Source organism: Rhipicephalus microplus, chromosome 2 (genome assembly GCF_043290135.1).
Source record: "Rhipicephalus microplus isolate Deutch F79 chromosome 2, USDA_Rmic, whole genome shotgun sequence".
Lineage (NCBI taxonomy): Eukaryota > Metazoa > Arthropoda > Arachnida > Ixodida > Ixodidae > Rhipicephalus > Rhipicephalus microplus.
In genome coordinates, this window is record NC_134701.1 from 213,215,892 (window position 1) to 213,242,900 (window position 27,009).

The following is a 27,009-nucleotide window of genomic DNA, read 5'->3' on the forward strand; positions in this document are numbered from 1 at the left end:
TACAATACGTCACCAAACAAACAATGTACTACACAGTACAATCAACCACACTTGAAACAACGGACACAGACAACAATACGCACCACAATGCAGTCGCATGCATTGAACAACCAAGACTCTTAAAGACCAAAGAGATATAAAACCTATTCAGTCCAAAGTCCTTGGAACAAAAGTCTGAATGATACTCTTCCGAGAATCACTCACTCAAAGTCCAGCGTTGTTGTCGTTCCCCAGCTCTCGAAGTTCTCTTCCAGGAAACCTCCCGTCTTCAATTGGCCACTCTTCCAACTTCAACTTCTTCGCCGGAACACGTCGGCTTCACACTCGCAGCGGTTGCCACGGGTCTTCACTCAATAGCGGTAAACACACACTCTTGCCTGTAGCTCGAGCCGTCCCTACGGACCACAAACTTCGCCGACTACACGGCGGACTCTCTACGCACTCTGGCGCTCACTTCCGTCTCCTCCTGTTCTGTCACTACGGGCAGAACCTTCGCCGACTACACGGCGGAATTCCTACGCGCTCTGGCGTTAACTTCCGTCACCTCCTGTTCTGTCACTACGGGCAGAACCTTCGCCGACTACACGGCGGAATTCCTACGCGCTCTGGCGTTAACTTCCGTCACCTCCTGTTCTGTCACTACGGGCAGAACCTTCGCCGACTACACGGCGGAATTCCTACGCGCTCTGGCGTTAACTTCCGTCACCTCCTGATTTCTCGTCTCGGCTGCTCGGTTAAATACCTTGCGCGCGACTTTCCAGATGTTTCTCGTCATTTCGTCGGCGCGATACGCAGCGAAGGCTGGGGAGAGGGCGAGACAGTTGGAATGCCCTCTCCGGCCGGTGAGTCAACTCGGTATGGCCCCGCCCACTTCTTTCTGGAAAAATCGCGGGCTTGCTGGGCCGCCGATGTGGGGTGAGGAGGTTCGTCTGCGAAGCCGTGCTTCTGCGGGGAGAGCGCGCGCCCGGGAGCCCTGGATGTTTGCTTTCTTTTTTTTTTCTTTTTACCTCGCGGCGTTTCTGCAGCCCGTTGTCGCAAGTATTTGGCGGCGCGCTCTTGTGTAGCGCTCGTTCTGTGACACTGCCCCCCACTTTAAGAATATTATCTCATAATATTCAAAACCACACAAACGAGCGCGAACAGTCACCACACATTCTCACAGACTGTAACACAATCCGTCGCTCATGACACTTCACATTCACAATATATCACTCAACACAATCGTACATTGTAGTTCAATTCCACAACACATGAAATATAGCCACAGGTACATGTCTACAACACTTCATCACACATTCTAAACAATACAACCGTACAAAGTTCTGTCTATCCAACAATTATACAACACTATACATCACACCATCGCACAGAACACTGACTCACTCGACATACACTTGAGACACAGGATAACAAGGACCTTAACCCAACATATGTCACTCAGCCCTGCCGAACACATTCTGATTCCACCTCAGCACCTATCTTGAGTACTTCGAACAGCGCTTGCGCCCCCTTTTGCGGTGCTCGCTCGATCTCTTCTTGTGCTTCCACGTTCCTTTTCGGCGAGCCCTTTCCAACGACGATATCTGAGGCGTCGTCTCAGCCATCGTTGTCTCTTCCGACACCGTTAACGCGTCATTACATTCGACGGGTCCTGTCTGTTTATTTTCCCGTTTGATCATGCCTCTACATTTTGCCCGGCTGGCCAGCTCCGTCTCCTTTACACTGTCGGTCGGTTGAAGTTGTGCCGACGTAAGTCCGGTTGCTCGGCCCGTGAACTTATTCGACACGATCGTCTTCTCCTTCGCTGTCTCTTGCGCCGCAGCTTCCCCTTGGGCTCTAGTGAGATCCGTCACGGGATGCTCCTCCACTGTATCTCGCGGCCGCTGTGTTGGCGAGGACTCCATCTTCGGGTCTTCTTCCAAACATTCTGGATCACTTGGCCCTCGCGCCCCGTCGATGTTTCCGATGACAAGGTCATACAGGGGGGTCGTCATGCATAACGCAGTAACCTTCCCGCTGAAGTACGGGGTTTCAACCTCAATTTCTGCTTCGGGAAGCATCCGGACCGTACGGTCAATTAGGCAAACCGGTTTCGTTCTGCCTGTCAACTCTCTTTCCCGTACCAAATTTCTTCTCACGATAACCGTGGAGCTACCGGTGTCTCTTAGAACCGTAATCTTCTTGCCTGCAATCTTTCCAGGAAGCGTTGGCATTCCCTTCGTAACACCGGTTGGCTGTTTTGACATTACAGCCCCCACAATAGGAATTTTCTCCCCATTCTTCAACTCTACGAATCCATCGGTGACGGCATTATTATCAGATTTCGGTGCCGCTTGCACACAAGATACCTGGTGAGTTTGACTCACTCCATTCCGACAAGCGTCTGCTTTGTGCCCAGTCTGACCACACTTAAAACATTTTACAACCGTAGGGCTCGTAAAGATCGTTCGACAGTTTTTCGCGCGATGACCCACTCGGTTACACAGAAAACATCGCTGCATGCTCTCTGGTGCACGCTTCTTTTCTTCAGTAGTCAATTTCTTCGAATCCTCGGGACAATCCTTCTTGATCTTGGCCAAATTAGTTCCTCCTTGCGCTTCTAAGAATTGATCAGCCAATTCAAGCATTCCTTCAAATGACTCCGCCTTCCTCTCTTTCAAATACAGCGACAGGCTTGGGTGGCAACTAGTAAGAAATTGTTCTTTAATTAGCAGCTCTCTAAGTTCATCGTACTCCTGTGCTGTCCCTGAAAGTTCAATCCATCTGTCGAAATAATGGCAAAGTCGGGCGGCATACTGCGTAGCCGTCTCACCATCAGCTGGCTTTCCTGTCCGAAACCTGTCCCGGAATCCTTCCACAGTGAATCTAAATCGCTTCAACAAAGCCGCTTTCACCTTTGCGTAGTTGGCTGCATCGGTCGGCGTCAGCCTACCGTACACACTGAGCGCTTCACCACTCAAGCAGGTACTCAAAGCAGTTGCCCATTGCTGTTCCGGCCAATTCTGGCTCCTCGCAATCGTCTCAAATCTGTGGAGGTACGCGTCTAGGTCGTCCTTCCTTTCATCAAACGCTACGAGCAGCTTGTTTGGGTTCAAGCGGAAGCCGTGATCTTCCCGTTCGCTGCTTTCAACTCTAGCTTGGACGGGAGTTTCACTTCGCTGTTGCAAACGGAGCCGCTCGAGTTCAATTTCGTGCTGCCGCTGCCGTTCCCTTTCAGCCATCTCCGCTTCTCTTTCTTCTCTCGCCCTTTCGGCTGCCAACTTCTCTCTCTCCAGCTCCAACTTCAATTGCTGCTCTCTTTCTTCCTTCAGCTGTCGCTCTTTCGCCTCTCTTTCTTCTTTCAGCTGTCGCTCCTTTGCTTCTCTTTCTTCTCTCGCCCTTTCAGCGGCCAGCCTTTCTCTCTCCAACTCAGCTGCCTTTTCTTCCTTGGCCCTCTCTGCCGCCAACCTCTCTCTCTCCAACTCAGCTTCTTTTTCCGCTTTGGCTCTTTCGACCGCCAACCTCTCTCGTTCCAACTCAGCTGTTTTTTCTTCCTTGGCTTTCTCAGCTGCCAACCTTTCTCTCTCCACCGCCTCTTTCTCCTTCTGGCTTACCCATTTCCGTAGTTCGGCGCCGGAAAGACCCATCTTCTCACCAAGCGCAACTAACTTTTCGAGATCCATTGTGTCTCGCAACTCGCAAATGAAACCTTGCCGCGTGCAAAAAGTATCTGCCTAAATCAGTCTATCGGAACACTCCCTGCACTCGTTAACGAGAACACTGAACAACACACAAAATCGTTCCGATAGCACTATCAACAACTCGAGGCTCTTTCTCACTACTTTGGACACACTGTGCACCAAAAGGTCCTGTATCGCGGACGCCAGATTAATTGTCACACCTGTCCCGTTATTAGGGAGGCGATCGCCGGGCTAATTCCAAGAGCCGAAGTATCGGCCCCCCGAACCGCACCACGAAAGCGTGGACAATTTAGAAGTGGTCCTTATTGGTGCGCCAGCGGACGCCGGCTGTGGCCCAAAGAACAAGACAGAGCCGAGAGTTGATAAACAAACAAAATTATATTCTCATTAACGGCAGATCAAAACACAATACACACGTATGCACACTCCACAATAGTTACATACAATACGTCACCAAACAAACAATGTACTACACAGTACAATCAACCACACTTGAAACAACGGACACAGACAACAATACGCACCACAATGCAGTCGCATGCATTGAACAACCAAGACTCTTAAAGACCAAAGAGATATAAAACCTATTCAGTCCAAAGTCCTTGGAACAAAAGTCTGAATGATACTCTTCCGAGAATCACTCACTCAAAGTCCAGCGTTGTTGTCGTTCCCCAGCTCTCGAAGTTCTCTTCCAGGAAACCTCCCGTCTTCAATTGGCCACTCTTCCAACTTCAACTTCTTCGCCGGAACACGTCGGCTTCACACTCGCAGCGGTTGCCACGGGTCTTCACTCAATAGCGGTAAACACACACTCTTGCCTGTAGCTCGAGCCGTCCCTACGGACCACAAACTTCGCCGACTACACGGCGGACTCTCTACGCACTCTGGCGCTCACTTCCGTCTCCTCCTGTTCTGTCACTACGGGCAGAACCTTCGCCGACTACACGGCGGAATTCCTACGCGCTCTGGCGTTAACTTCCGTCACCTCCTGTTCTGTCACTACGGGCAGAACCTTCGCCGACTACACGGCGGAATTCCTACGCGCTCTGGCGTTAACTTCCGTCACCTCCTGTTCTGTCACTACGGGCAGAACCTTCGCCGACTACACGGCGGAATTCCTACGCGCTCTGGCGTTAACTTCCGTCACCTCCTGATTTCTCGTCTCGGCTGCTCGGTTAAATACCTTGCGCGCGACTTTCCAGATGTTTCTCGTCATTTCGTCGGCGCGATACGCAGCGAAGGCTGGGGAGAGGGCGAGACAGTTGGAATGCCCTCTCCGGCCGGTGAGTCAACTCGGTATGGCCCCGCCCACTTCTTTCTGGAAAAATCGCGGGCTTGCTGGGCCGCCGATGTGGGGTGAGGAGGTTCGTCTGCGAAGCCGTGCTTCTGCGGGGAGAGCGCGCGCCCGGGAGCCCTGGATGTTTGCTTTCTTTTTTTTTTCTTTTTACCTCGCGGCGTTTCTGCAGCCCGTTGTCGCAAGTATTTGGCGGCGCGCTCTTGTGTAGCGCTCGTTCTGTGACAGCCCGTCTCTGCTTACCACGCGTGGTAGGTTGCGCCAGGTTAAAATGTGCAATCGATCAATCGATAATCATGCGAGATAAAACAGATTGGGAATGCGAATGCGTGGCAAAGCAGGGCAGGTGATAATTCACAACAGATGTATCTCGTATACCGACCACCCGAGAGCTCACTTCATCCTGACGTCACAGAACAACTGGCTGGTACCATTAGTAGTGCCGCGAAGACGGCAAACGCCGGAGGAAAATAACGTGATCAGATCATTTTTTTTCTTGTTTTTACTAGATGTTTAGGGTTAATTCCTCCTCATGTCATTTTTGTTCGTGCTATGAAACCGGCCTCGTATGGTCGTTTCACGTGACTCATTTTGCGTGAGTCAGCGCGGAGTGTTTCGTGCCCAGGAAAAGAAGGAGTGCGCGATGGATATTTGTCTAGTTCGACAGATTACTTATAAGCTGTGACTTGAGGCCTTGAATGTCGACATTCGAGCAGCCTCTATCCTCTTTATCGATCTTGTGCAGACATACATCACAAAACGATTCGTGTGGGGCACATTACAAGTGTCAGGTACTAAGGTTTCATTGTCTTTGGTATATAAGCACACAGAACTCGATCTCGACGACCTACACCGTAACCGTGGAATACATGTTGCAGTATAAGGACCAATTCCTGAGTCCTTTGATATTGCGGAATATATGCGAGAAACCTCGATGGACTGTGGGGCAGCTTCCTGCCAAGGATCCGTTTCCGGTTCCTGCCAATTAAAGCAGATATGTACATCCGGAAGCGGCGAGAGGCTCTTTCGGCCACATAAAGTTCTGTACGATTGATCTGCTTCAACAGTAAGCATAGTTAAATGGACTCGAGAAAGTCACTATTTAAGTTTTCTGATGTAACAAAGAACTGTTGCAGTAATGCTATACAACAAGGCGTCGTCAAGCTTGTTTCGTTCGAATTTATATGATCGCTCTTAACGATTCACGCAGTCAATGAACAATTGTTTTAATTACGAACGATCGCATTCGCTGACAGGTTTATACAAGCGTCCAAGTCACTCTTGAACGCAACAGATTTCCGTGATGATTAGCAGCTGTTTTCTTATTCATGGTATTCATTGCTCCTGAACCCACTCTTTCCGCTGTTCATTCATTCATTCATTCATTCATTCATTCATTCATTCATTCATTCATTCATTCATTCATCGCTGCGGGTGACTCAACCATTGCGAGTGCTAGACTCGGGAGGGAAGCAGCATTAAATCATGCAACCGCGCTATCGAAGTTCTTGCGAAATTCCTGACAGAGAACCAAAGCGGTTTTTATGGCTTTAATGATTGAAAAGTGGTTACATCGCTCTACGTCGCATGGTGGCAAACGTTAACTCATTGTACGTTATTATATACATTTACAGGCTATATATGTGATGGGACTGCCCCATGTATATGATAGTCGTTCCACAGGTGAGAAAGGCGAGATGACACAAATGCATGCAGCGCTGCATATGTGTAGTCGCGGTACGCAGCACGCCGTACCTTGCATACCTTTTTTGCATTTTCCTTGTTCGCCGTCTGAAGGCAGTGACCCAAGTTGCAGTATAGTGGTGGCCGGATGTGTCGCATGCCGCGAGGAATATATGCAGTCATTTTCTTTTTATAATTTTATCACATATATTGAATAAAGAGAATAAGATCTCGCCAGGAAATTCTATACGACCAGTTCCATCGCCATGGAGACGATTGGTCTGATAGGTTATACCGTGCAATGTGTCGTCTATGCGTCACTGATCGAGTCGAATGGTGTAGGTTTTCCACTGAAGACAATGAGCTTCTATAGAGCCGTTTCCGTCTTTATCAAAGCAACCTGACACGATGGAACAGTATTCATGAAATAAGGCGCAAATTTTTACGAGTTAAGTAATGCATGTGCGCTTTCATTTCGGGTGTCTAGAGCTCGCCTTATTTCGGCGTAACTTTTATTCGAACACATAATTCAGAGAAAACATTAACTTTAGCGGCCAGATCTGCAACACAGCTGAAAAACACATCAGTGTGTTTTTGACGTGTTCTGGTGTGTTGTGCTGTTAACACCACAGCACACTGGTGTGTCAGGTGTGTTGTGATGGAAACAGCAGCCTGGTGTCGTGTGTTCAGGTGGGAACACCGACCTAATGTCGTGTGTTGTGCTGGTACATGCTTTGATGGGATGTGTGCTGGTGGGGACACCACACAGCTGTGATGTGTTCTGGTGGGTTTTGGTCTACGGGATGTGTTCTGGTGGGTGCAAAAAAAAAAGTCACAGCTTTGCCGCAAAGGCTAAGCAATGAAGGTGACAACAGCAAATTGGAAGGTCACGCGCAAAATGGCAAGCAGATCGAAACGTGCCCCACGTTTCTCACTCACGAATAACGCAGGAAACGTACGCTCAGGTACATATACAGATGAACGCGAATAAGTGTTTCAGTTGTAATTTCGCTGTGTCTGAAAAGCGCGCTATTTTCGCAAACGGCGACTGTGCAACGATTGCAGTGACCTTTGTGCGCCCGGTAACTACAACGGAATCATTCCGGTGAAAGCTAAAGGCCAGCCAAGACGTAGATCTTCCCCACCGCGAGATAAGGGCGCGCGACTGAGCGTCCAAGGGCGTTGCGTCCACCCCCTCCTCTCCGCGAGGCAAAGTACGCGTGGGAGATGAGAGCACGCGCCGCCGCGCGCTCATTGCGCCCTCTTGCTGATGATGCTCACACTCCATAATAATGCTCACACTCCCTAATTACTCACACTCCCTTATATTTTCCTCAACCGGACCCACTCCGACACAAACTTGCCAAAATATTACTGAGCTGGACTCCCTCAGACTCATGTTTCAACCGATCAAAGCCTGAGTGAGTCGACTATGACTATACGTTGGCTCATAATTAGCTTTTCCATCCATAATGTCAATGCTCCTAATTAAGTTACCTTGACATTTAGTGTCAACACTCTCCACGCACTAGAGCCAGGAAAGATGTATAACATATTTTAGATTGATTTTAATGTTCTTGCCGCCCAGCATCTGCAAGACAACAAACAGCATCTGCAATATGCCTTATCACGACGAGATAGCGCAGATCACTTGATTTCAAAACTCTGCGTCTGGGATGCAAGCAAAATTGCTATTCGAGCCGCTGAACGTTCATTCACCCTTCATTGTTACGTACAACCTACAGCAACCTACATAGTGTTGCAAGAACATCCAGTGTTAGTGTCGCCTTGTGACTCAGACGTACATCACACTGTTCACACATCACTATGTTACCGCCCCTTTGATATCAAATGCAAAATATCTTTAAGGACGTGATATTAATCGTTAATAATAACCATTCTACATTTTTTAGAGTTCTTGATACCACACCCTTTATTAGAAGCAACAATACAAAAGTGCTGAAATTTGTAGTATACAGACTATATATAGAGATTGATTTTCATGCACAATCATTTCTCGCTCGTGGGGCATTGCTGATGCTCACACAAATGTAGTGCCTAGAGATTAATAACCCTACGGGCCTACGGCGGAATCTTATAGTATAATAATTACATATTTTCCCCGTTCTTCCGTCTTTCTTGTGTGTGCGCGCTATTTATAGCAAGTTATTTACAACTTAAAATACCACTGTGGAAAAAAATGGTGAAAACAAGCAAGGCGATAGCGATTAATCTAATCCGCTTGCGTGGACACAAATTATTGCTCCAGCACAGAGGCGGACAATTTGTATCTCCGTCACGGGGTTAGAGGAGGGGGGGACTAATATACATATTAAATAAAAAAACGCCCGATGTTTTAATGCCAAAGCGACGATACGCCGAGGCGCGCTGTAGTGGAGGGCTCCGGAAATTCGAACCATCTGGTGTACTCATACAGCACAGGACGGGAGGACCTTAGCACAACGCTTCCGTCGAAATGCGACCACCACGGCTCGAATCGAACCCTTCACTTCCCGGCCCAGCCCATACTGCTTAGCAGCCCTACCGATGCGGACACAGGAGCACAAGCATAAAAGGAATGCGGGGACTTTAAGCAGGGCCGAGCCTAGCCTGGTAGTCTGAACGGCAGTGAGGAAGTGGAAGAAAAGTTATAGACGAGGAGATAAAAGACGTCGTCGACGAACAGTTCCGCGTTTGACGTCAAAGACGGTGAATCAGCATGAAATCGCAGCAGTGCGCTATCGCGACCTTCCGGTATATAGGTCACCATGGACGCGTTCCAGGGCACCTTTACGGCGAACAGCGACGCATAAACGTGTGACAGATAAGCAGACATCCGATTCCGCCGGTGACTTGCCGTCACAAGGAGGCTTTCGCGCCGCAATCCATTCTAGGAGGTCTGGCGAGGATGTTCCCTGTTTATTGTTAATTAGGCTTGATGCGGTCTCACATCGATGCCTGATCAAACGCGAAAATTGACCGCCGATGGCGTCGGCGGCGTCAACATGAGTGATGCAAGAGTACAGAAGTCGTCATCACGTGGTTACGTCATAATATGACGTAAACATTACGCCACTATGACTTCACGTGATTAAGTCATCGCACGAACATCGCTTGTCACAGGTGGTGCGTTTACGGAGGCAATGCAGAACCCCGTGAGGTGCAGAAAGCTTTCGCAGGCGGTTGGGGAAGATCAATAAATAAAGTGAGCAGAAGATGTAGAAAAGGAGAACGAAGAAGAGGATGAAGAATAGTCAGGCTTTCACCTTCGAGTCATCGTAGGCGAATGCAAAAAGGAGTTCTTGTTCTTGTTGCCCTTCGCTTGTAGCCCATACTCACATCGGGGGATCGGCTAATCATTGAGTGGTCTTATAAAGTATTCAATTTTACAGTAAAGGAACTTACAAATTGAAAACGTTACAAATTTTAAAAAGCAGCCTGCGAGGGATTTTTTTCCCCTCCATTTTTTTCACCAAAGAAAGCGCCATATAAGAGATAAATTTGCAATGCTGCAGACTAACTGAAAGATGGTCGGGTTGATTATATGTGTCCATACTGGCATAACTTAGGTTGCTTAAGGAGAAAACAGACGAAGCAAGCACAGACGACACCGCAGATGGCTTTGTTCGCGGCGTTGAATTAGCAGGCATTTCTTGCGGGCTTGCTCGTGCTTTGATTACACCCCGCCGGTATTTGAACAAGAAGCCGGCGGTTAATGTGAACAATAAAACATGAAGGAAGAAGTAAGGAAAAATAGTTCAATTGCGAACGACTTTCAGCCGTCACCTAAGCAGTGGCGTGAGTGGCATAACCTGCCAATGTTCTCGCCCCTCCCACTGAAGTTTTTTTTTTTTTTTTGAAGTGCGGTCAGACAGGCAAGTGCTATTCAGTGTCGTTTTGTGCGTAACTTAACTAGACCTGCCTGCCCGACCCAATTTCAGATCAAGGAGTGTCAAAATTTCTGCCTACGCCCCTGCACCTGAGGCACCACCATCATCATCGAAGGACAGTGGGGCGGGACAGGGGATAATCCCCTCTTTCTCCTCATTAAGGAAAGTGACTGACTAACCCTAATTTAAGTTCATTCATTCATTCATTCATTCATTCATTCATTCATTCAAAGAAACAGAATAGCGTAATTTTACTCATGGTAAAATAAGTACAATAATAACTAAATAAATGCAAAATAAACTAAACTAGCAGTTGAAAGTAATAAAATGTTTCTTAACACGTAATTAAATCTCCTTAGTAATTCGAAATATTCATGAATTTAACCTTATTACTTCACTAAGCAGGAATTTTTCCTTGTGTCACCCAGGAATTCGCAAAGGGCTCGCATGGCACATTTTCTGCGTCTTTCCTTGCGAAACGTGGTGCACACACAGAAGCGTAAATTCGCACTCGACATACCTGCCGCTTTCAGATCGCATCACGATGGACGCATTCCACTGATAACGCATCGTGTGCGTGAACACACACACACACACACACACACACACACACACACACACACACACACACACACACACACACACACACACACACACACACACACACACACACACACACACACGCGCGATGACTGTTTGGATTTCATCGGTTAACGAAATCACCACCTGTGGAAAAAAAAAAAGAAAGAACACCTCTTTCACTGCGTGGTGTAAAACACTCCTCGTGCACCATATCTCAGCAGCAGAGCTTCGAGAGTCGAGCGATAAAAAATTAAGAGTGGGCGGAGACCTTTCCCCGTGCATATGTTCCGCGCCTCTGCAAGACAGTCGCGTCGGAGGCATAATAAGGAAAAAAAAATGCTCTGGGAAAATCGTTCTTCATATCGAAATTGAATTAAAACAATGCCGTTATAATTCAATTACGAACATGCTAGTTGACAGCTTGTCAGCGCACAGTTCAACGTTTTACTAGTTTTACCGCGCAACATCCCTGTGGTGATACCCTGTAAAAAAGAGTACAAAGCTCACAACTTCAAATAGTTTAGCGATGAAATCCACGATAAATGCTAGCCACAGGTCCATTATTATGTGGTAACATTCTCGTTTTTCCTTGATCACTCAAGCTGACAACCACCTCTCATAGCCCATGCTCTGTAAGTGAGCGATAATTAATATTATTCCAATGTGCATGCAGCATATGATCCTTCTCTAAAGGGTGCGCTTGTATTCAAACCTACGTTAGTTAAAATGGAATTAATAATGGGACAGAAAAAAATTCATCGTTAGGACGCGTTCATGATTAAAAACAAGACAACTTGATTGCTTTCACTGGCAACACGCTGTTTTTTTTTATTCAAAACAAAGCTTTAACCTCTTCCGCATTCCACGCAATAAATGCAATCCCGCAGTAAACAGCAAAAACAAAAAAAGACATTCACACAAATCGGAAATTCCAGATGGTCTCGATTGGCCCCAGTTGGTGCAACCCATTAACCAAAGGGCATGAATTTGGTCTGGAATGTCTACTTAGAACGTTCACCCAATTGGCTCTGCTCCAGTTGGTTATCCAACACAGTAAAAAAAAAAAAAATGTCAGTAGGTCACGCCAGTTGGCTTCGTATGGAATTCACTAAAACCGATTGAAACCTGGTACTTCAATGGGGTAGCATGACAACTGGTGTAAATTTTCCATTTGGCCACACATTTAATATGCCATCAAGCGTAGCGTGCAACGGTATTTCCGCAACTGGCCACGTGCTACAACGCGGGTTTGCGTAACATGTGTTAACTCTCCTCATATGTCACATTTATTTTACACACTCTTTAATCACCCTCTCCGTGCTTCTGTCTGGATTATTTTCCTCTTTTTTTTTCTCCAATATGTAACTACGGCAATAATTGTCATATTTCGTGCACCTATTTCAAGGCAAAAATATACAAGGAAATCATTGTACCAGTTAAAATCCCGTGCTAACTGAAATTAATTTGGCAAATGGTCGCCTGGTTCTGTTTTTCTCTACAGCCGTTGTTACAGGTCTTCATAAACGTAGCGTTATATTTACTGTATTGACCCAAAGAGTAAAATGTGACATCATTCGTGTGCGCGTGTTTTTCTCTTTCCAAATATTGTAGTTTCTTACATTCGAACGCTTTGATGTTTTTACGTAACTGCAAACAGAGCAGCCGAGCAGGAAAAAGACGCCTAACGGAACTCGAATTGCGAGTGTCGATGAAATGCGCTGCAGGCTTTGCCACGTAGCATTTGGAGTGGGAAAAGCCCCGGAGCGCAGAGTCTGTTCCGCGAGAGGGCGACGGCGCAGCTCACACTTCTTTACGTGACGTCTTAGTTTTCTGCCTAGTACTAAAGCGAAGTTGTACTAGTGTGATCTATGACGTAGCGCAACGTCACCGCAGAGATGACGGCGTCGCGACTGGGCTCCGCCTGTCGTGTTGGCTGTGTTGATTTTGTCGACGTCTTCGTCGTCGGCGCAGTGGTGTACGGGCTGCCGTAGTGAGCGTGGCCGTTACTCGCTGTGTGTTATGAGGACCGTTGGTGACTCCGCGTTTGCTGAAAGCGATAAAATGTACACGCACATGGGCAAGGAGATTTCGTTTCTCGCTTTCCATCCCGACAGGTAAGCACCCTGAACTGCGGGTTTCGTTTTCCGTGCGCGTCCTTGCCTTTTTGGTGGGAGGGCCGTGAGTCCGGGCAGCTTGCTCTACTTGGCAGCATTTGCCTGCGCTTGTCGACGCACCGGCGCGACCTGCTGGTGTTGCACGCGCGACATGCCGGTAGCTCGTGCGTCTAATTGCCAAGCGGAACAATTGCCGGCATGCGAAAGAAAGAGAAAAAAAAAACGACGGTACATCGCCAGCACGCGAAAGCAAGAAAACGACGCCGACATTGCGGCTGCTGCTGTGCCTTTTTCGAGTTACATCTCAAGGCGATCTGGGGGACGATACGAGAGACATTGGACGCGCGAGAGAAATGGACGCTTATGTTGTGACCTTTGCACCCAGCTCACGCGAGATGCACGACCGTGCTCGAAGCAGTTAGTAAGGGTGCCGGCCTCTCTTTATAGGCGATTCGCTCCCCCGCCGCCCCCGGCGCGTCTCGTATCGATCATCTCCAGCGGGTTCTATGTGCGCAGTGTGATCTCGGTCGAAATGCAAGGCCACGACTCGCCGACTGTCACCTCGGAGCTCTACCGGGGTATCTTGGCCGTCAAAAGGGTGTTCGAAATCCTCAAGTTCAAGTACGCGCACGATAGGCGAGACATGTGTCGCCGCGGCCTCCGACCCTTTCGATCTGCATCATTTTTTCTTTCTTTCGCTGTTTTTGTTCGTTTCTTGGGCGGTCGTTTGCCCGGCCTCCGCATTTCACCGGGCGCCTTCACTTCAATACGTGTATGCGCTCGGGCGCTGAGCGAAGCGACTTCCGAATTCCTCTTGTTGACCCACTCTCCGCTATCTATCTGTGCAGCGAGCCCGATGAAGCCTACATCACCGAAGATATGCGGGACAAGGCATACAACATTTGTCGCGAGTTTCTGAGCGGGACGTGGAAGAGCATCTCGAGTCGGGACATGGTCTTCAAATCCGTGAGGTCAGTACGTTTTTCTTGCGTGCGTGCGTGCGTGCGTGCGTGCGTGTGTGTGTGTGTGTGTGTGTGTGTGTGTGTGTGTGTGTGTGTGTGTGTGTGTGTGTGTGTGTGTGTGTGTGTGTGTGTGTGTGTGTGTGTGTGTGTGTGTGTGTGTGTGTGTGTGTAAACGCTCTTTTGGATGGACCTTTCCGAATGACTTCGTCTATGTGCAACTTTAGTTTTGACTGCGGAGAATCGTGTAACAGTCGCGCCACCTTGTCACACGATTCGCGCCGCGCCTGTCGCTCGTATGCTCTTCGCAAGCTGATTCGTACAGCTGTGCGAAGTCCACCAATCGCGTGTCGCTTTTGGCGACTGTCTATTTGGACTGGCGGGTGTTTGACTGGCTATGTCAGGAAAAATATATATATATATACAGCAGTAAGTCCTTGCCTAAACCCAGGTGCCTGACTTGTCGCGAAGAAAGAATTATCGAAAATTTGTAAGATATCATTATATGTGACCCTCTAGTGACACGCATTATAATCGACTGTCTTTGCAAATTTGTGAATTATTTGCTTAACTTGATGCCTATGTTCTGTAGACCAAATTTAAAGAAGGTGGAAGTGCTTTCTGGCAGTTTATTGTAGTTACAGTGTAAATAATTATGTAATTGTTGTACAGTCAGTCTTGCAGTAAGTTTCTTCATGAACAGCGTTCAACTAGCCACTGAAATGGTGTGTCATAGCTAACTGATAGCAGCGAACATTCCCTGAGACATAAAAAAATAAATATATATTTTTTGAAGTTCCCGCCAAAATGCCTCATGTTCAACGTATCGCTAACGCTAAACACGGTACTGCTTTATAAAAGTAATTGTCTGTCACAAAATACTAAAACCACAAGTGACATAAAGTAACTTAAGCAATCAGAATGCTTAATTTACCATTAGCACAATGCTTGTGGTCTTTTCTCTGCCAGTACAGAAATGACAAAAGTAGGCTGCCATGAATACAAATGAGGCTGCCATGCTGCGAGGGGCTAAGGAATTCTACATATTGTGACTGGCATTGCAGAAAGAGCACATTATGCAGACAGTTGCTGTGTTTATAAACACGCTCATGTAGATAGTGTGAGAGTGTATATCCTAGAGCTGAAGCTTTGGCTGCTATGCTGATGCAGTCCCTCAAAATAATAAATACAAAGTCTGCATGTTGAAGAAATTGTGTGTGGCAGTATCTTCCTTTGCTTAATTTTGGGGAGTTGGTGATAATTTTACCCTGTTTTTATGCCTTAGTTTTGGATTAACTGTGAATGACCAAAAGAAGGGCTTACTGCTCATAATTAGGCTTGGTAGCTTTCTGGTTTTATATGTAAAAAATTTTGGGTGTACAAATAAAGGGCTATCTTTGAACATAATATTCAAAAATAAAATTAGATTTTTTTTGTGAGACCGTACCAAAATTTGTTTTTTTTTTTTTGGTTAAGCTTAAAATTTCTTAAAGGCACGCATTTAATAAAAATAATAAGTAATCATGACAGAAAAGAGTCAGGTGTGCTCATTGTGCGGTACAGCTACATTAAGTCACCTGACTCCCCAAAAAAACATTCATGGTTCTGAGGCAACATGGCTAGCACGTGTGCACCAAAACTTTCCTGCACAATAAAATGCATGGATCATTTTTGCCCGATAATCTAAAACATGTTCAGGGTGTCAGAACCATATTTCGCCCCGACACGAACAGTTTTGTTTGTAATGGATTTCTTCCACATCTTCCTTACTTCGTGTGCAACTGACAATTGTGCACACTTAGCTCATTGTATGATTGAGCCCATGATTGGAAAACCAGCTTGTAAGTCATTGTCTGATATAACCCATTCGTGTGAATTGAAGCGCTAAACATAAGAAACATCTACAATGCATTTTTATGTGGAGCTATCACATCCAGTAGCTTTGTGGCCTGTTTCTAACAGTGGACGAGTTTCACTTGTGTGTTAGAAAGCCTGAAACAATCTTATGTTACAAATATAAGCAAGCGTAGAAAAGAAACAACGCATTAAAATAGTTGAGTTTGAAATAATGCTGAATAATACCTGTTACAGTACTTTTTGCCAAAAAAAAAAAAAGGTTACGCATTCCTTGAGGACCTGCATTTTTTTTATTTTTTTTATAACAATGGGAAAAAAGCAGCAGGCTCAAGATCCAATTTAGTGTAAGATATGACGCTGTCCGTGAGATTATGTTTGTGTTATTTATTGGTTGCCTGGACCTGGCACGTCCTGGTTTACTCTTGCCAACACAAACTTTCTGACGAATACCGATTTGCTGCCTAGCTCTAATTAACGGGTGATCATTGTCTGCCTTGGGCTACTAGATCACACCAGTTTTATGATATTGGCTTATCTGTACAAATGTATGTTGAAGTTGTGCTAGATATATGCCTGACAATCCTAATATTATCAATATGATCACAGTTTAGCACTGTTCTTTGTAAATATAAAGTAGTTTATCTCTGTATCATGCTAGAATGATTTCAGTTTCCTTCCATAACTGGCGTTTAATGGTCTTTCTACACCTAATTATTGATACCTTTTTACAGTGAAAGCTGTTAAGAGATCACAACACGGGTCACGTGCAGTGCTGTGGTTGTCTGCCGCCGCCGCACGAAATAAGAAAAAAGAACTCTGTAAATAAAAATGTCAAGGACACAGTGGGGTTCGAACTTGGGTCCACTGCCTGCCAGCCCAGTTTTCTGCCACTGAGCCGCACCGGTGCTTGGGACTTGTTCGCAAACCTGCCTTAGGCAGGCTTGATGTCAGGAAAGGAATCGCGTTAATATGAGTAATAAAGCGTTTTAGAACAGCGAAAGAATAACCAGCCGTCACACAATGCAAATAGCAGTGCAAGTGGGCCGTCCTATGCTCCGACCGATCACAAAAGCTTGTTCTTGATCACCTATTAACTGAGGCGCATACCCACTTCAAGCATAATTCATCGTTGTTAGCCACTGCATGAACAATTGGCACAAAATTTCTTGCAAGTGTTTAGCAGATACCACGCTTCTTCGAAGAATGACAAAGGATGGCATAGTGAATGCCGGCCTACTACCCAGAAATTATGATTAATGGCGTAGTGGATTCACAGCAAGTGTGTTTGTAGAAGTTACTTGAAGAGTGTTTAGAAAAGGCTCTGAAAGACCGCTCTTCCAGCTTTCGCTGTGACTGTGCTGCATGTTCCATGCAGGCCTGGCATTTTTTATCATTACTATAACGTTTAGTGATTACGTGTTTGAGCTTTGGTAATATAATAAGGGTTTTTTTACTAGGACACTAGGAAACTGTGCAACCAAATATAGATGGAAGAAATTGATGTATATCAGTATATTGACAGATTTGCCGGTCACTTGTTAAAGGTTTTCATCATCATGAACTAATGAGTGCCTTGTTCGCTCACGTAGCTGCTATCATATTGTTAGAATCGGCAATCTTTTTGCAGTTACAAAACTGAGCGGAATGATATAGTATGCCAGTACCGCGACATCACCGTCACTATGCCAGCTTGCAACATATCCTGCTCTTTCACTATGCCACCTGCTAAGCAAGGTTCACCGTGCTCTCATACTGCATTCTCTCATACTACTGTAAATAAACTTTTACAGCCAGTTTTGCACGATTGATACATTGTTTCTCATTTTCTTGAATTGTGTTTTCTTGTGCTTGCGCTGGTTTCAGTTTGCGTAAAGTAATTTAGTCATAAAAATTCAGGTGCCGTTTGTCTGTTATCGTTTTGCCAGGCATGTACAATTGGTTATTATTAGTGGTCAACAAAATGTTGAAGGTACGCTTTGTTTCTAATACCCATCATGCTAAAGAAACTTGACTTTCTGTTCTTAACTTTCGTGTTGTCCACTGATATGACGACAGGCTTCTTGCTTCCAGTTTTAAATTTACTTTAATAGCTTTTTTAAATTGCTTGCCTGGGACACTCTTAGGCTCCACTTGATGTTTGTACCAGCCAAGCTGAACTTGTTGAAATAAAAAGTGAGCTTAATTCAAAGAAAATCAGTAGACATATCAGAGCCATTTTGAAAATTCAGGGCAGAAACATAACATTAGTATATGTTCACCTCTTTGACTGAGGCGAACAGCGTACAGTTGTGAGGGTAGAATGAAAAGCACTTATGCTTGCTGATACATAAAGTAGCTTTTAATATCGAATGAAGTAAAAAATCTTTTCTATGCTTGGAATGGCATGCAACATGCAAAAAATGTTCGTGCTTTTTGCTCTGTTGCATGCTGGGTATTCTATAACAGTCCAATGAATAGTCAGTTTTAGTGATTGGATAGTATGCTAGAGCCGGTTGGCTGGTGTCGATCGTAACCTCTGCTACTGAACCTTATTTAATCAGTGGATGCTAAAATGGACGGTCTGCTTTGGACATGCAGGATTCCTCCCCAATCAAGTACAAGTAGCCTTCACAGTGCAGTGAACTGTAGCACTCCGCTGTCAATTGTCTCATACAAGGGCTTCGTAGTTTGTCTCAGTGGAGATTGAGCTCACAAGCTTTTTGAGAGCTAAATATGAGCTTTATTACCTCTAAGAGACCTAGTATACATTTCAAGGTCGCATGACATCTCACACATTGCATGAATGGCTTTCTATGGATGTCAAATACCTTTTTTTGTTAATTTTTCATAGCCTTTGGAAAGCAATCATGTTGGAATGTGGAGTAACTTTGTGCATACAAGTACAAAAAGCACAACAAGAAGGAAATGTACGAGATACTGACTTATACTTTGTCTGGGCTTTGTCACTGGTGGACAGTGTGCCCAATCATAGTTTAACAACCCTCAATTGGTTGCTTCGTGCTCAGTGTCCTGCATGTACTGAGTCATTTTTTAGATGTTTTGTGCACCGCGTCGTTCATAATAAAATGAAAGGGCTTTCATCACAATCTTCACTGCTGATGCGCTGCTTGCACCACATATACATCTCTCTACGCCTCAGTGGCTTCGTTGCATTAGGCTCGAACTGTTTTCCAAACATGTGGCCTTGGCTTCTCTGCATGCAGGTTGAGTTATTTTGTAGCAGGTGTTCCCTTCCACTTCTGCCCTTTTGTATTTTTTGGTGAAGCTGCTCATGCTGTATGTTCACGAGCCTGCATGCTCCACGCTCCACATTATATTCTTTTCAAAAGGATTTAACAAGGATTGCCAATATCATGTTTTCCTTCACTCGCTTTAGTTTTATCAGAGTTCAGGTTTTACTTTATCGGCTGCCACTCGTTAAGATCTTCTGTGTAGGCTTTGGGGTTGTAGCATTGTTGCAGTGGTAGCTGCTTGTCAGTTGTGCCTAGATTATGTGCATTTTATTTTGCACTGTTGCTTTGTCATTTTTAGATTGGTCATCCAAACATTTGAGAATGTCTTGCTTAATTAAGTGACAACTTCAGCGTCTCTCATAATCAGATGGTGGTTTTGGGACGTTAAACCGCACAAATCAATCAATAAGTGACAACTTCAGCAATCTTTTCAGAAGCTTGAATTGCAACAAGATTTGTATGCCTTATGGTAGTATTTTCTTGTGGTGCACTTTGATCATATCCACTTAGAAAGCATAGTTAAGAGTTCTTTTACAGCAAAATAATTTCAGGCACTGGCACAAACACTCATAGTAAGGGTCCTCATGTTGACAATATCTGTTGGCCAACCTGCTCTTGCCGATATTGAAGATGACAATTCAGAAACGATTCTGGTGTTGACATCTCTTATAAATGTATTTAAACTAACTGAACAAAGCTGCATAGTCATCTGTGGTTGCTTATACATGTAAGCTTATAAAAAATATCTTTTAATTGTCAAGGTAATTCAGGTAATTTAAAGTTTTGTTATCGTTGAGCATATGTTTTTAAAGTGCGTGCTTGTTCCTTATTGGCCTTTAAAATAATTACATGAAGAATAACATATGGTTAGTTTGCCTTGTGTTACCACTATTTAACTTTACACATTGAGGATTGATTTCTGAGATAGTCCCACAATTTCAGAATCATTAAAAACTAATATGGCTATAACGGATATTTTATATCTGCAACTACCCTTCCGTGATAAAGCACCTAAAGATGTGTAATTGTCAGTCCAATGTGCTGTGCCTGTGTAAACACAGAAGCATTTCAGAAACTTGTCCTCAGTTGAGCATTACTGAAAAAAACGCTTGTATTTTTATGAGTGACGTGTAGGTAAATTTTTCTGTCCATTTTTTTCTTGCACACGGAGCATACATATACCAACAATCTGAAATGAGCTTCTACCATTTGTAGTTTCCAAACAGTAATTCCATTGTGCCCTGTATGCTTCTCCTTAAATGGTTAGCACTTGCTACTGCCATATCACAGGGAACGCTCTCATTATCAGTGGGGCATTGTGAGTGTTCTTTATGGGATAGTTACAGGTGTGAAGTTTTAAGTAATGGAAACATGAGCATGACCAACTGACTAATTGTTGTTTTGGGACAAGGCACCCTATCAAGCATTTGAACTGTTTTTTTAGAAGGAATGCTTAAACGTGGGTCTGAATACAGATATCTTCAAATGTGAGCAGCACTTGTTGTTTGTTTTGTACCGACGTGCAGTTTTGATTTGCATGCATAGCATCCTCATTTGTTGGTAGATGTGGCATGCGAAAGTTGTGCATTGTTTTGAGGGACGTCACTCTCGAGCCAGCAGGGGTTCTCCGTACTATAGCACAGCAATTAGGCAGCGTCACTCGTCAGTGAGTCTGGCGTTGATTTAGCTTTCGCGGTACAGGCATGTTGTTTGTAGGAGCACTTCTTGCGAAGCCAACTCTTCATCGTATGTACATTGTTATCATTGTCATGCCACTGTAACCAGTGACAGCAGCCTTCGTTTCATCTATTTGGCTTTTACTAACTTTGATGCCATTTGTTTGTAATGTGCCATACTGTTTTCCACTTGTACACTTATCTTTTGTTTGCAGTTTCACTTGGCTAAGTGTGGCTTTTGCCATACACTGCTCATTTCATAGACTGAAGTGCTTGTGTCTATTTGTTTTATCTTACGTCTGTAGAGATTTTCAGAGATACTTATCCTTTGCTCATAGTGCTCGATTTGTGGTCTTGCTATTGTGGAGTCTCCTATAAATGTGACGTTGTACATAGGGACATTAAAAGTCTGTTGCTTGCATTTAGATTGAATAGCAAAGCCCCCACACAAGTTTATTTTCTAATTGTAAAAAAATGGCAGTGCCATATTTGTTGCTTCTTCTCATTATACTTCAATCTTGCATGTAGGTCAATTTCTCTTGAAGTACAGCATTAAAAACGAAGCATTCAGTATTTGTTTGCTTCTTTGTTTGGCATCTTGTTGTTATTGTGCATCTCGGTTTAACTATTTAAGTCGGTGTTAATGATTATTTTCATGCCTCTCTTGTATGCTTATTAGTATCGCAACAGTGGAGATTAGCAGTGGAGAACAGTGGTGCCTCTTTAACTATTGTACGTTCTACGTCTATTGCCTTTGTGTAATACCCACGGGTGTGGAAGCAGGTTAAAGTATTGTCGTGCAACGATGTCAACATGGCAAATCACTGGTATACTTTCAGGATAAAGCCATTTGCATGTATGTATGGTACTTTGGATACATAGCCAAATTATAACTGTATACTAGATGCATAAGTTATTAATCCTGTAGCTTCTCGTAATTATACAATGCCGTTAATAAAAACTATGATGTAATGCTGTAGATTTTTTGTTATCTTGTCTGTCTCGTGTGAAATCTAATATGAATTGGGTAGTCCACACCCTTATTGCTGTTGTGTTAAACAGCGGCATGGTTTTCACAAGTAATGTACTTCTCTAGGTGAAACCTCTAAATGAACAATTTAATGTACTGGAATCATGTGTCGAAACCGGGGTGTTAACCTTAAAATGACTTAAAAAGTGAGAGTTGGAGCTCTAAATACCGAAATTAGTTATCTTAGTCTAGGACAGTGAGGACAGTGAAAGCACAAAATTAGTAAAACTTATCTGAAGGCAGCGTCTATCGCATGTCTCCTGCCCACATTCTGTAGTGAGGTACAATGAATCTTTTTGGCTGAATTCAGATGCCGTATATACTTGCATATCTCCAACCCTACGTCAATCACACTGTCTGATGGTGGCTAAAGATGGTTGAAAGATTGGTAATATTGGCTGTTAAAAAATGTCTGCAAGTGCGTGGCTAGTTGATGTCTAGTGTTGGGCATCAGTTGCTATAGCTGCAGGATTGTATTCATTCAATCTCAATCCAATGACTGAATTCCGAGTGTTTAAAACCTATTTATGATTGGTTATAAACAATGCTGACTTTGCTCTTGTGCTCCTCGATATTCATACTATCAAAGGCATTACTCTAATAAGGTCACAAAATGACAACCTTGTAGCCACACATGAAACTGGCCGATGACCTGCCGATCGTGGTATCGAATTCCCGCCACGGCAGCCACATTTTTGAGGGAGGCGAAAATATCAAGCTTGAGGCCCATGTGCTAAGACTTAGGTACACGAACCTCAAGTGGTCAAAATTGCCAGGGCCCTCCACTACCGCGTCTCTCATAATAATATGGTAGCTTTAGGATGCTAAACCCCAACAATTAATTAATTAGTCATATGGTGTGTGAAATATTGCAAGCATCTAAAAGCATATTTTTTGTTACACCATTTCTCTGCAGTGAAGTGGCCGTGCACATGGTTGCGTTTTCCCTAAAATATGGAGCGGATATGAATCTTGTTCTTGTACACCAGAAAATTAACTGGAAAAGTGAAGTAGTTTGCTGGGTGTAATTCAGTTTTGTGCAGTACATAGGGCCACGAGCTTTCACCGACCATCAAATGGTCAGTGAAATGGCATTGGTGCTCACTGTTTTGTACTGCCTCTGGTGTTAAAGCCAGCCCAAACTATGGTTTCAGTGCCGAACCATGCTTGATTGAAAGAAAGGAGAAGTGCAGATGACTCTGTCCATGCCAATTAGGGATGATCGACGAACTTGCCCAAACTTTCTAATTGCTAAAGCCAGTTACAAGAAATGATACAGCTCCACGAGAATGGATTATGGTTAGTTCATGTGTTAAATTGCATTAATCGCTGCCGTTTAATGCATACCTTGTGACAATACACATCATAGTGGGCGTATCAGCTGCTACTTCAATCGGAGCTCACTTGGTTGCTTCTCTTGTCCTTTCAGTGGTGGCCTTAGCAACCTCCTGTACTACTGCTCGTTGCCCGAAACACACACGCCCTTGTACGGTGAGCCCAGCCAGGTTCTGATGCGCATGTATGGACAAATCCCCAGCGAAGGAAGCGACACCACAGTCACTGAGAGTGTCATCTGCACTTTGCTCTCGGAGCGAAACCTGGGTCCAAAACTCTACGGTGTATTTCCGGGAGGACGCCTCGAAGAGTACATTCCTGTAAGCGTCCACTTTTCTGTTTTCACCTGCTCTTTGTATGTGCGTTGCACGAAAAACTCTAGCTAGTTGGGTGAATCGTTACTGATACTTACATTACTAGCCGTGCAGAGACATCAAAGTGCTAACAGCTATCTGTGCAATTCGTAGTCGTGATACTTTTTTATCTTGCTTTATGCCATGAGAGTGTTCGTACTTCTTTACGTTGTTCTGCTCATGGTCGGTCATTTGTTTTACAATGACGTTCGTGATAATAGACCTTCTTTTGTGAGTCAACACTTGCGTTCGGTCTTCCTTTATACTTATTATGTCTTATTATGTCTTATTGCTGTTTATGAAGTCCGCATGCATATTCTCTCAGGCACTGTTTCTGGCCATATATAGCTAGGATTACCAGGTGGAGGTGGATTCAAAAGCATCCTAGTCTAATAAATTCCAGCTAATTAGAGCAGGGAAATGAAGTAAAAGTTTATAAATACGGGGTTCTTTGTGGGCACTTGGTGGTTTCACTTAGAGCACCTTTTAGCTGCTGCGTTTGTCAAGACAGGAAACGAAGACATGCAGTGAATTACTTATAACATTGTCTTTTTTGTGCTTTGTGATAAGTGGCTTTGATTGATAAGTTTCATTTCTGTGTTCTTTTATTCTTAATGTTGGGGAACAATTGCAAAGAGGTCTGTTAAGTCATTCGAAAATTAATGATCTTGCTTAAGAATAGTTGCAGTATTAATACATCAGTAATGACTTTAGGTTGTTTATTATTCTTATTCAGCACTTGTTTGGTTAATGTTTGCTGTTTGATTTCATTGGACATAATTAACATCTTTATAATAATCGTAGGCTACCATTAGCAGAACTTTTTTTTTAATGAAAGTTGATGTAAGTAAAACATTCAGAACAAGCTGGTTGTGAAAGTCTCGACAAGGGCAGTAATGAAACTATCAAACTGGCAAATCATGACTTTCTTCTTAATTGGATACTGCTCTAGATAAGCTCTCTTGTATGCATCGTTGCTACGAAAAAAGGTTGGCACAAATGATGGATAACCAGAGTATCAGTATCACAGGATGCCGTAGCATTGTCATTAAGCATGGCAGAATTAGAGTAGGAGGCATGATCCGTGGCCTAAGATGAGAGTGGCTAGCAGAAAGCTCGTCCTAGACCCTGCATTTGGATTGCTAACCATGATTTAGCTGCTGCAGTAGTCTGTCCCTTGTGCCAACCCTTTTCTATTGAAGCTGTACAATAGGGCAAACTATTGTACAACCGACTTGATACCTTTGTCGTGCAAACCTTTGAGAGCCCCTTAGTGAAGACCAAAGGTGTCAAAGTATGTTTTTGCTGATGGAAGAAGTAGAAGCATGCACCTAGCTGTATGCAAGCACCTTTTTTTCTTATGTTAAATTGGGCTACAGCATTAATTTGGAAACAACCTGAGGCTTCAGATTGCACTGACTCTCCCCACAGCACCAAATAATAACTTTGTGATACAAGATAACATTTATGATAGACAGTGGCACACATTACAAAATATTTGCCTCCATGCTGACATCATGGAAGTGCACAAATGTTGGTGGCTGGGTTGTTGTCTGTAGTCAAACCTGCGTATTGAGTACATCTAATTATCACCTATATCGATTGCCTGTAACATCCTAGTGCAAATAAAATGAAAAAATATTGTACTGCATGACAAATATATGGAAAACATCCTCTGTCATAAATAAAATGCTTCTGCAAGTTTGCTTCTTCTAACGGCACTGCAAATAATTTTTCCCGTGAATGAAAATGTTTGTGTTGACAAAATGGTTCTGTTTTGGCAGATCCTGTCTCACAGGGCGTTTTCTGAACCTTCAAAGAAGGGCATGTTATAAGGGGGAAGTGAAAGCACGTGTCTATGGTTCGTGCAGTAAGTCTTAGCCGCACGATGAAATTGGGGCACTAATATGCTTTGCTGTGACACAGCCCTATAGCGTGGTGAAGCTTACTAATAGTTGAGGGAACTGATCATTGCTCAGTGAAGTGTGATACTTGGGGTGTAATTTTTGAATTACCGAAATATTGAGCAATCTTGATCTCCGCATTCTTTATCTGGATTCGACTGAATGCTCAAGTTGCTGGCGGTGTACCTATGAGAGTTCTTTGGTTGTCATTGAATGTAACAGCTGTGCCGTAACGTACTAACCTTAATAATTTAATGCTTGTTTGCAGTGCAAACTAACATGCTTTGCGTTCACAAATGGCATGGTGTGTGAGCAAAACATGGTTTTGCAGAGGTCTTGTTCTCTGGCTTCAGTTTTCATGAGCAGCAAGCTCTGGCTGGCTAGCCAAAACAGCAGAAGCAAATTTATTGGTTCTGGTGGGGTAGAAAGTGTAAATGAGCTTCTAGTGGCTAAGGTACTCGGCTGCTGACCCGCAGGTTGCAGGATTGCATCCCAGCTGTGGCGGCTGAATTTCCTATGGAGGCGGAAATGATGTAGGCCCGTGTGCTCAGATTTCGGTGCACGTTAAAGAACCCCAGGTGGTCGAAATTGCCGGAGCTCTCCATTATGGTGTCTCTCATAATCATACGGTGGTCTTGGGATGCTAAACCCCACACGTCAAATCAGTGTCAATGAACTGGTGCCTGTAAGCATATTAACCCCTCGAAGTACACTTGAAGTCACTGCGTGGGTACTTTTAGATTTCATTTTCTGTGTAGAACCTGTAGTAAGAAAGCTCTAATAAAATTGTAGAAGATGCAGCTGTAAATGGCCGCTAAACCATCTTCAATATTTCTAAAACATTTCAAGTTAACACTTGAATCGAGTTCAGAACGCCGTCATGATAATTATTTTAAAGTGTGCAGCATTGTGTGCTACAGGCGTGACATAAAATGAAAGAGCAATGCTGTGCTCTCCTCTGGGCCCTTCTTTCATTGCTAAGTGTGCAACGCCTTCAGTCATAATTATCAGTGCTACGGTCATATCTTTGTTGTCATATCTTTGCATAAAGGAAATTTTGCTGTATTTATAGATAGATAGTCTAACATAGTGTTGATCTGATGCTTGCTTTCAGTGTCTGCGAGGCGTTTCATGCAATATTTTTCCTTGCGTGATGTTTTGTTTTATGAAGTAGCATTCACTGTGCCACTTGATTTGAGTACAGATTCAATGACTGTAGTAATGTGTAGTTCTCTTGGAGTTTTTCCTCCAATAAATGTTCTCATTGGGGATTTTCGTGCAGGAGTAAAGCATATGCAAAAGATGTCTCTACACTTTCCAGCATATCGGAGTCAGCCCTATTGCTTCTACTGCATGAAACTGATGGAGAAATGTAGCTAATATTCGAGTTCGAGTGCAGTCCTGAAGACCAATTTTACA

The 27,009-nt window shown here is 44.2% G+C and overlaps 1 protein-coding gene across 8 annotated transcripts in view; it reads left to right on the top strand.

The window, feature by feature from the left end:
* The window catches only part of LOC119170411 (choline/ethanolamine kinase), a 116,072-nt gene that overhangs the window by 75,623 nt on the left and 13,440 nt on the right, over nucleotides 1-27,009 (top strand). For 6 of the 8 annotated variants that reach the window (XM_075875871.1, XM_075875890.1, XM_037421563.2 and 3 more), the window contains 2 exons: nucleotides 14,092-14,214; nucleotides 23,428-23,653. In XM_075875871.1, the coding sequence (XP_075731986.1) occupies nucleotides 14,092-14,214; nucleotides 23,428-23,653 (349 nt within the window). Of the gene's footprint in view, nucleotides 1-13,060; nucleotides 13,244-14,091; nucleotides 14,215-22,463; nucleotides 23,298-23,427; nucleotides 23,654-27,009 lie in introns of those variants that run through there. The other 2 variants (XM_075875876.1, XM_075875898.1) reach the window with 2 other exon arrangements.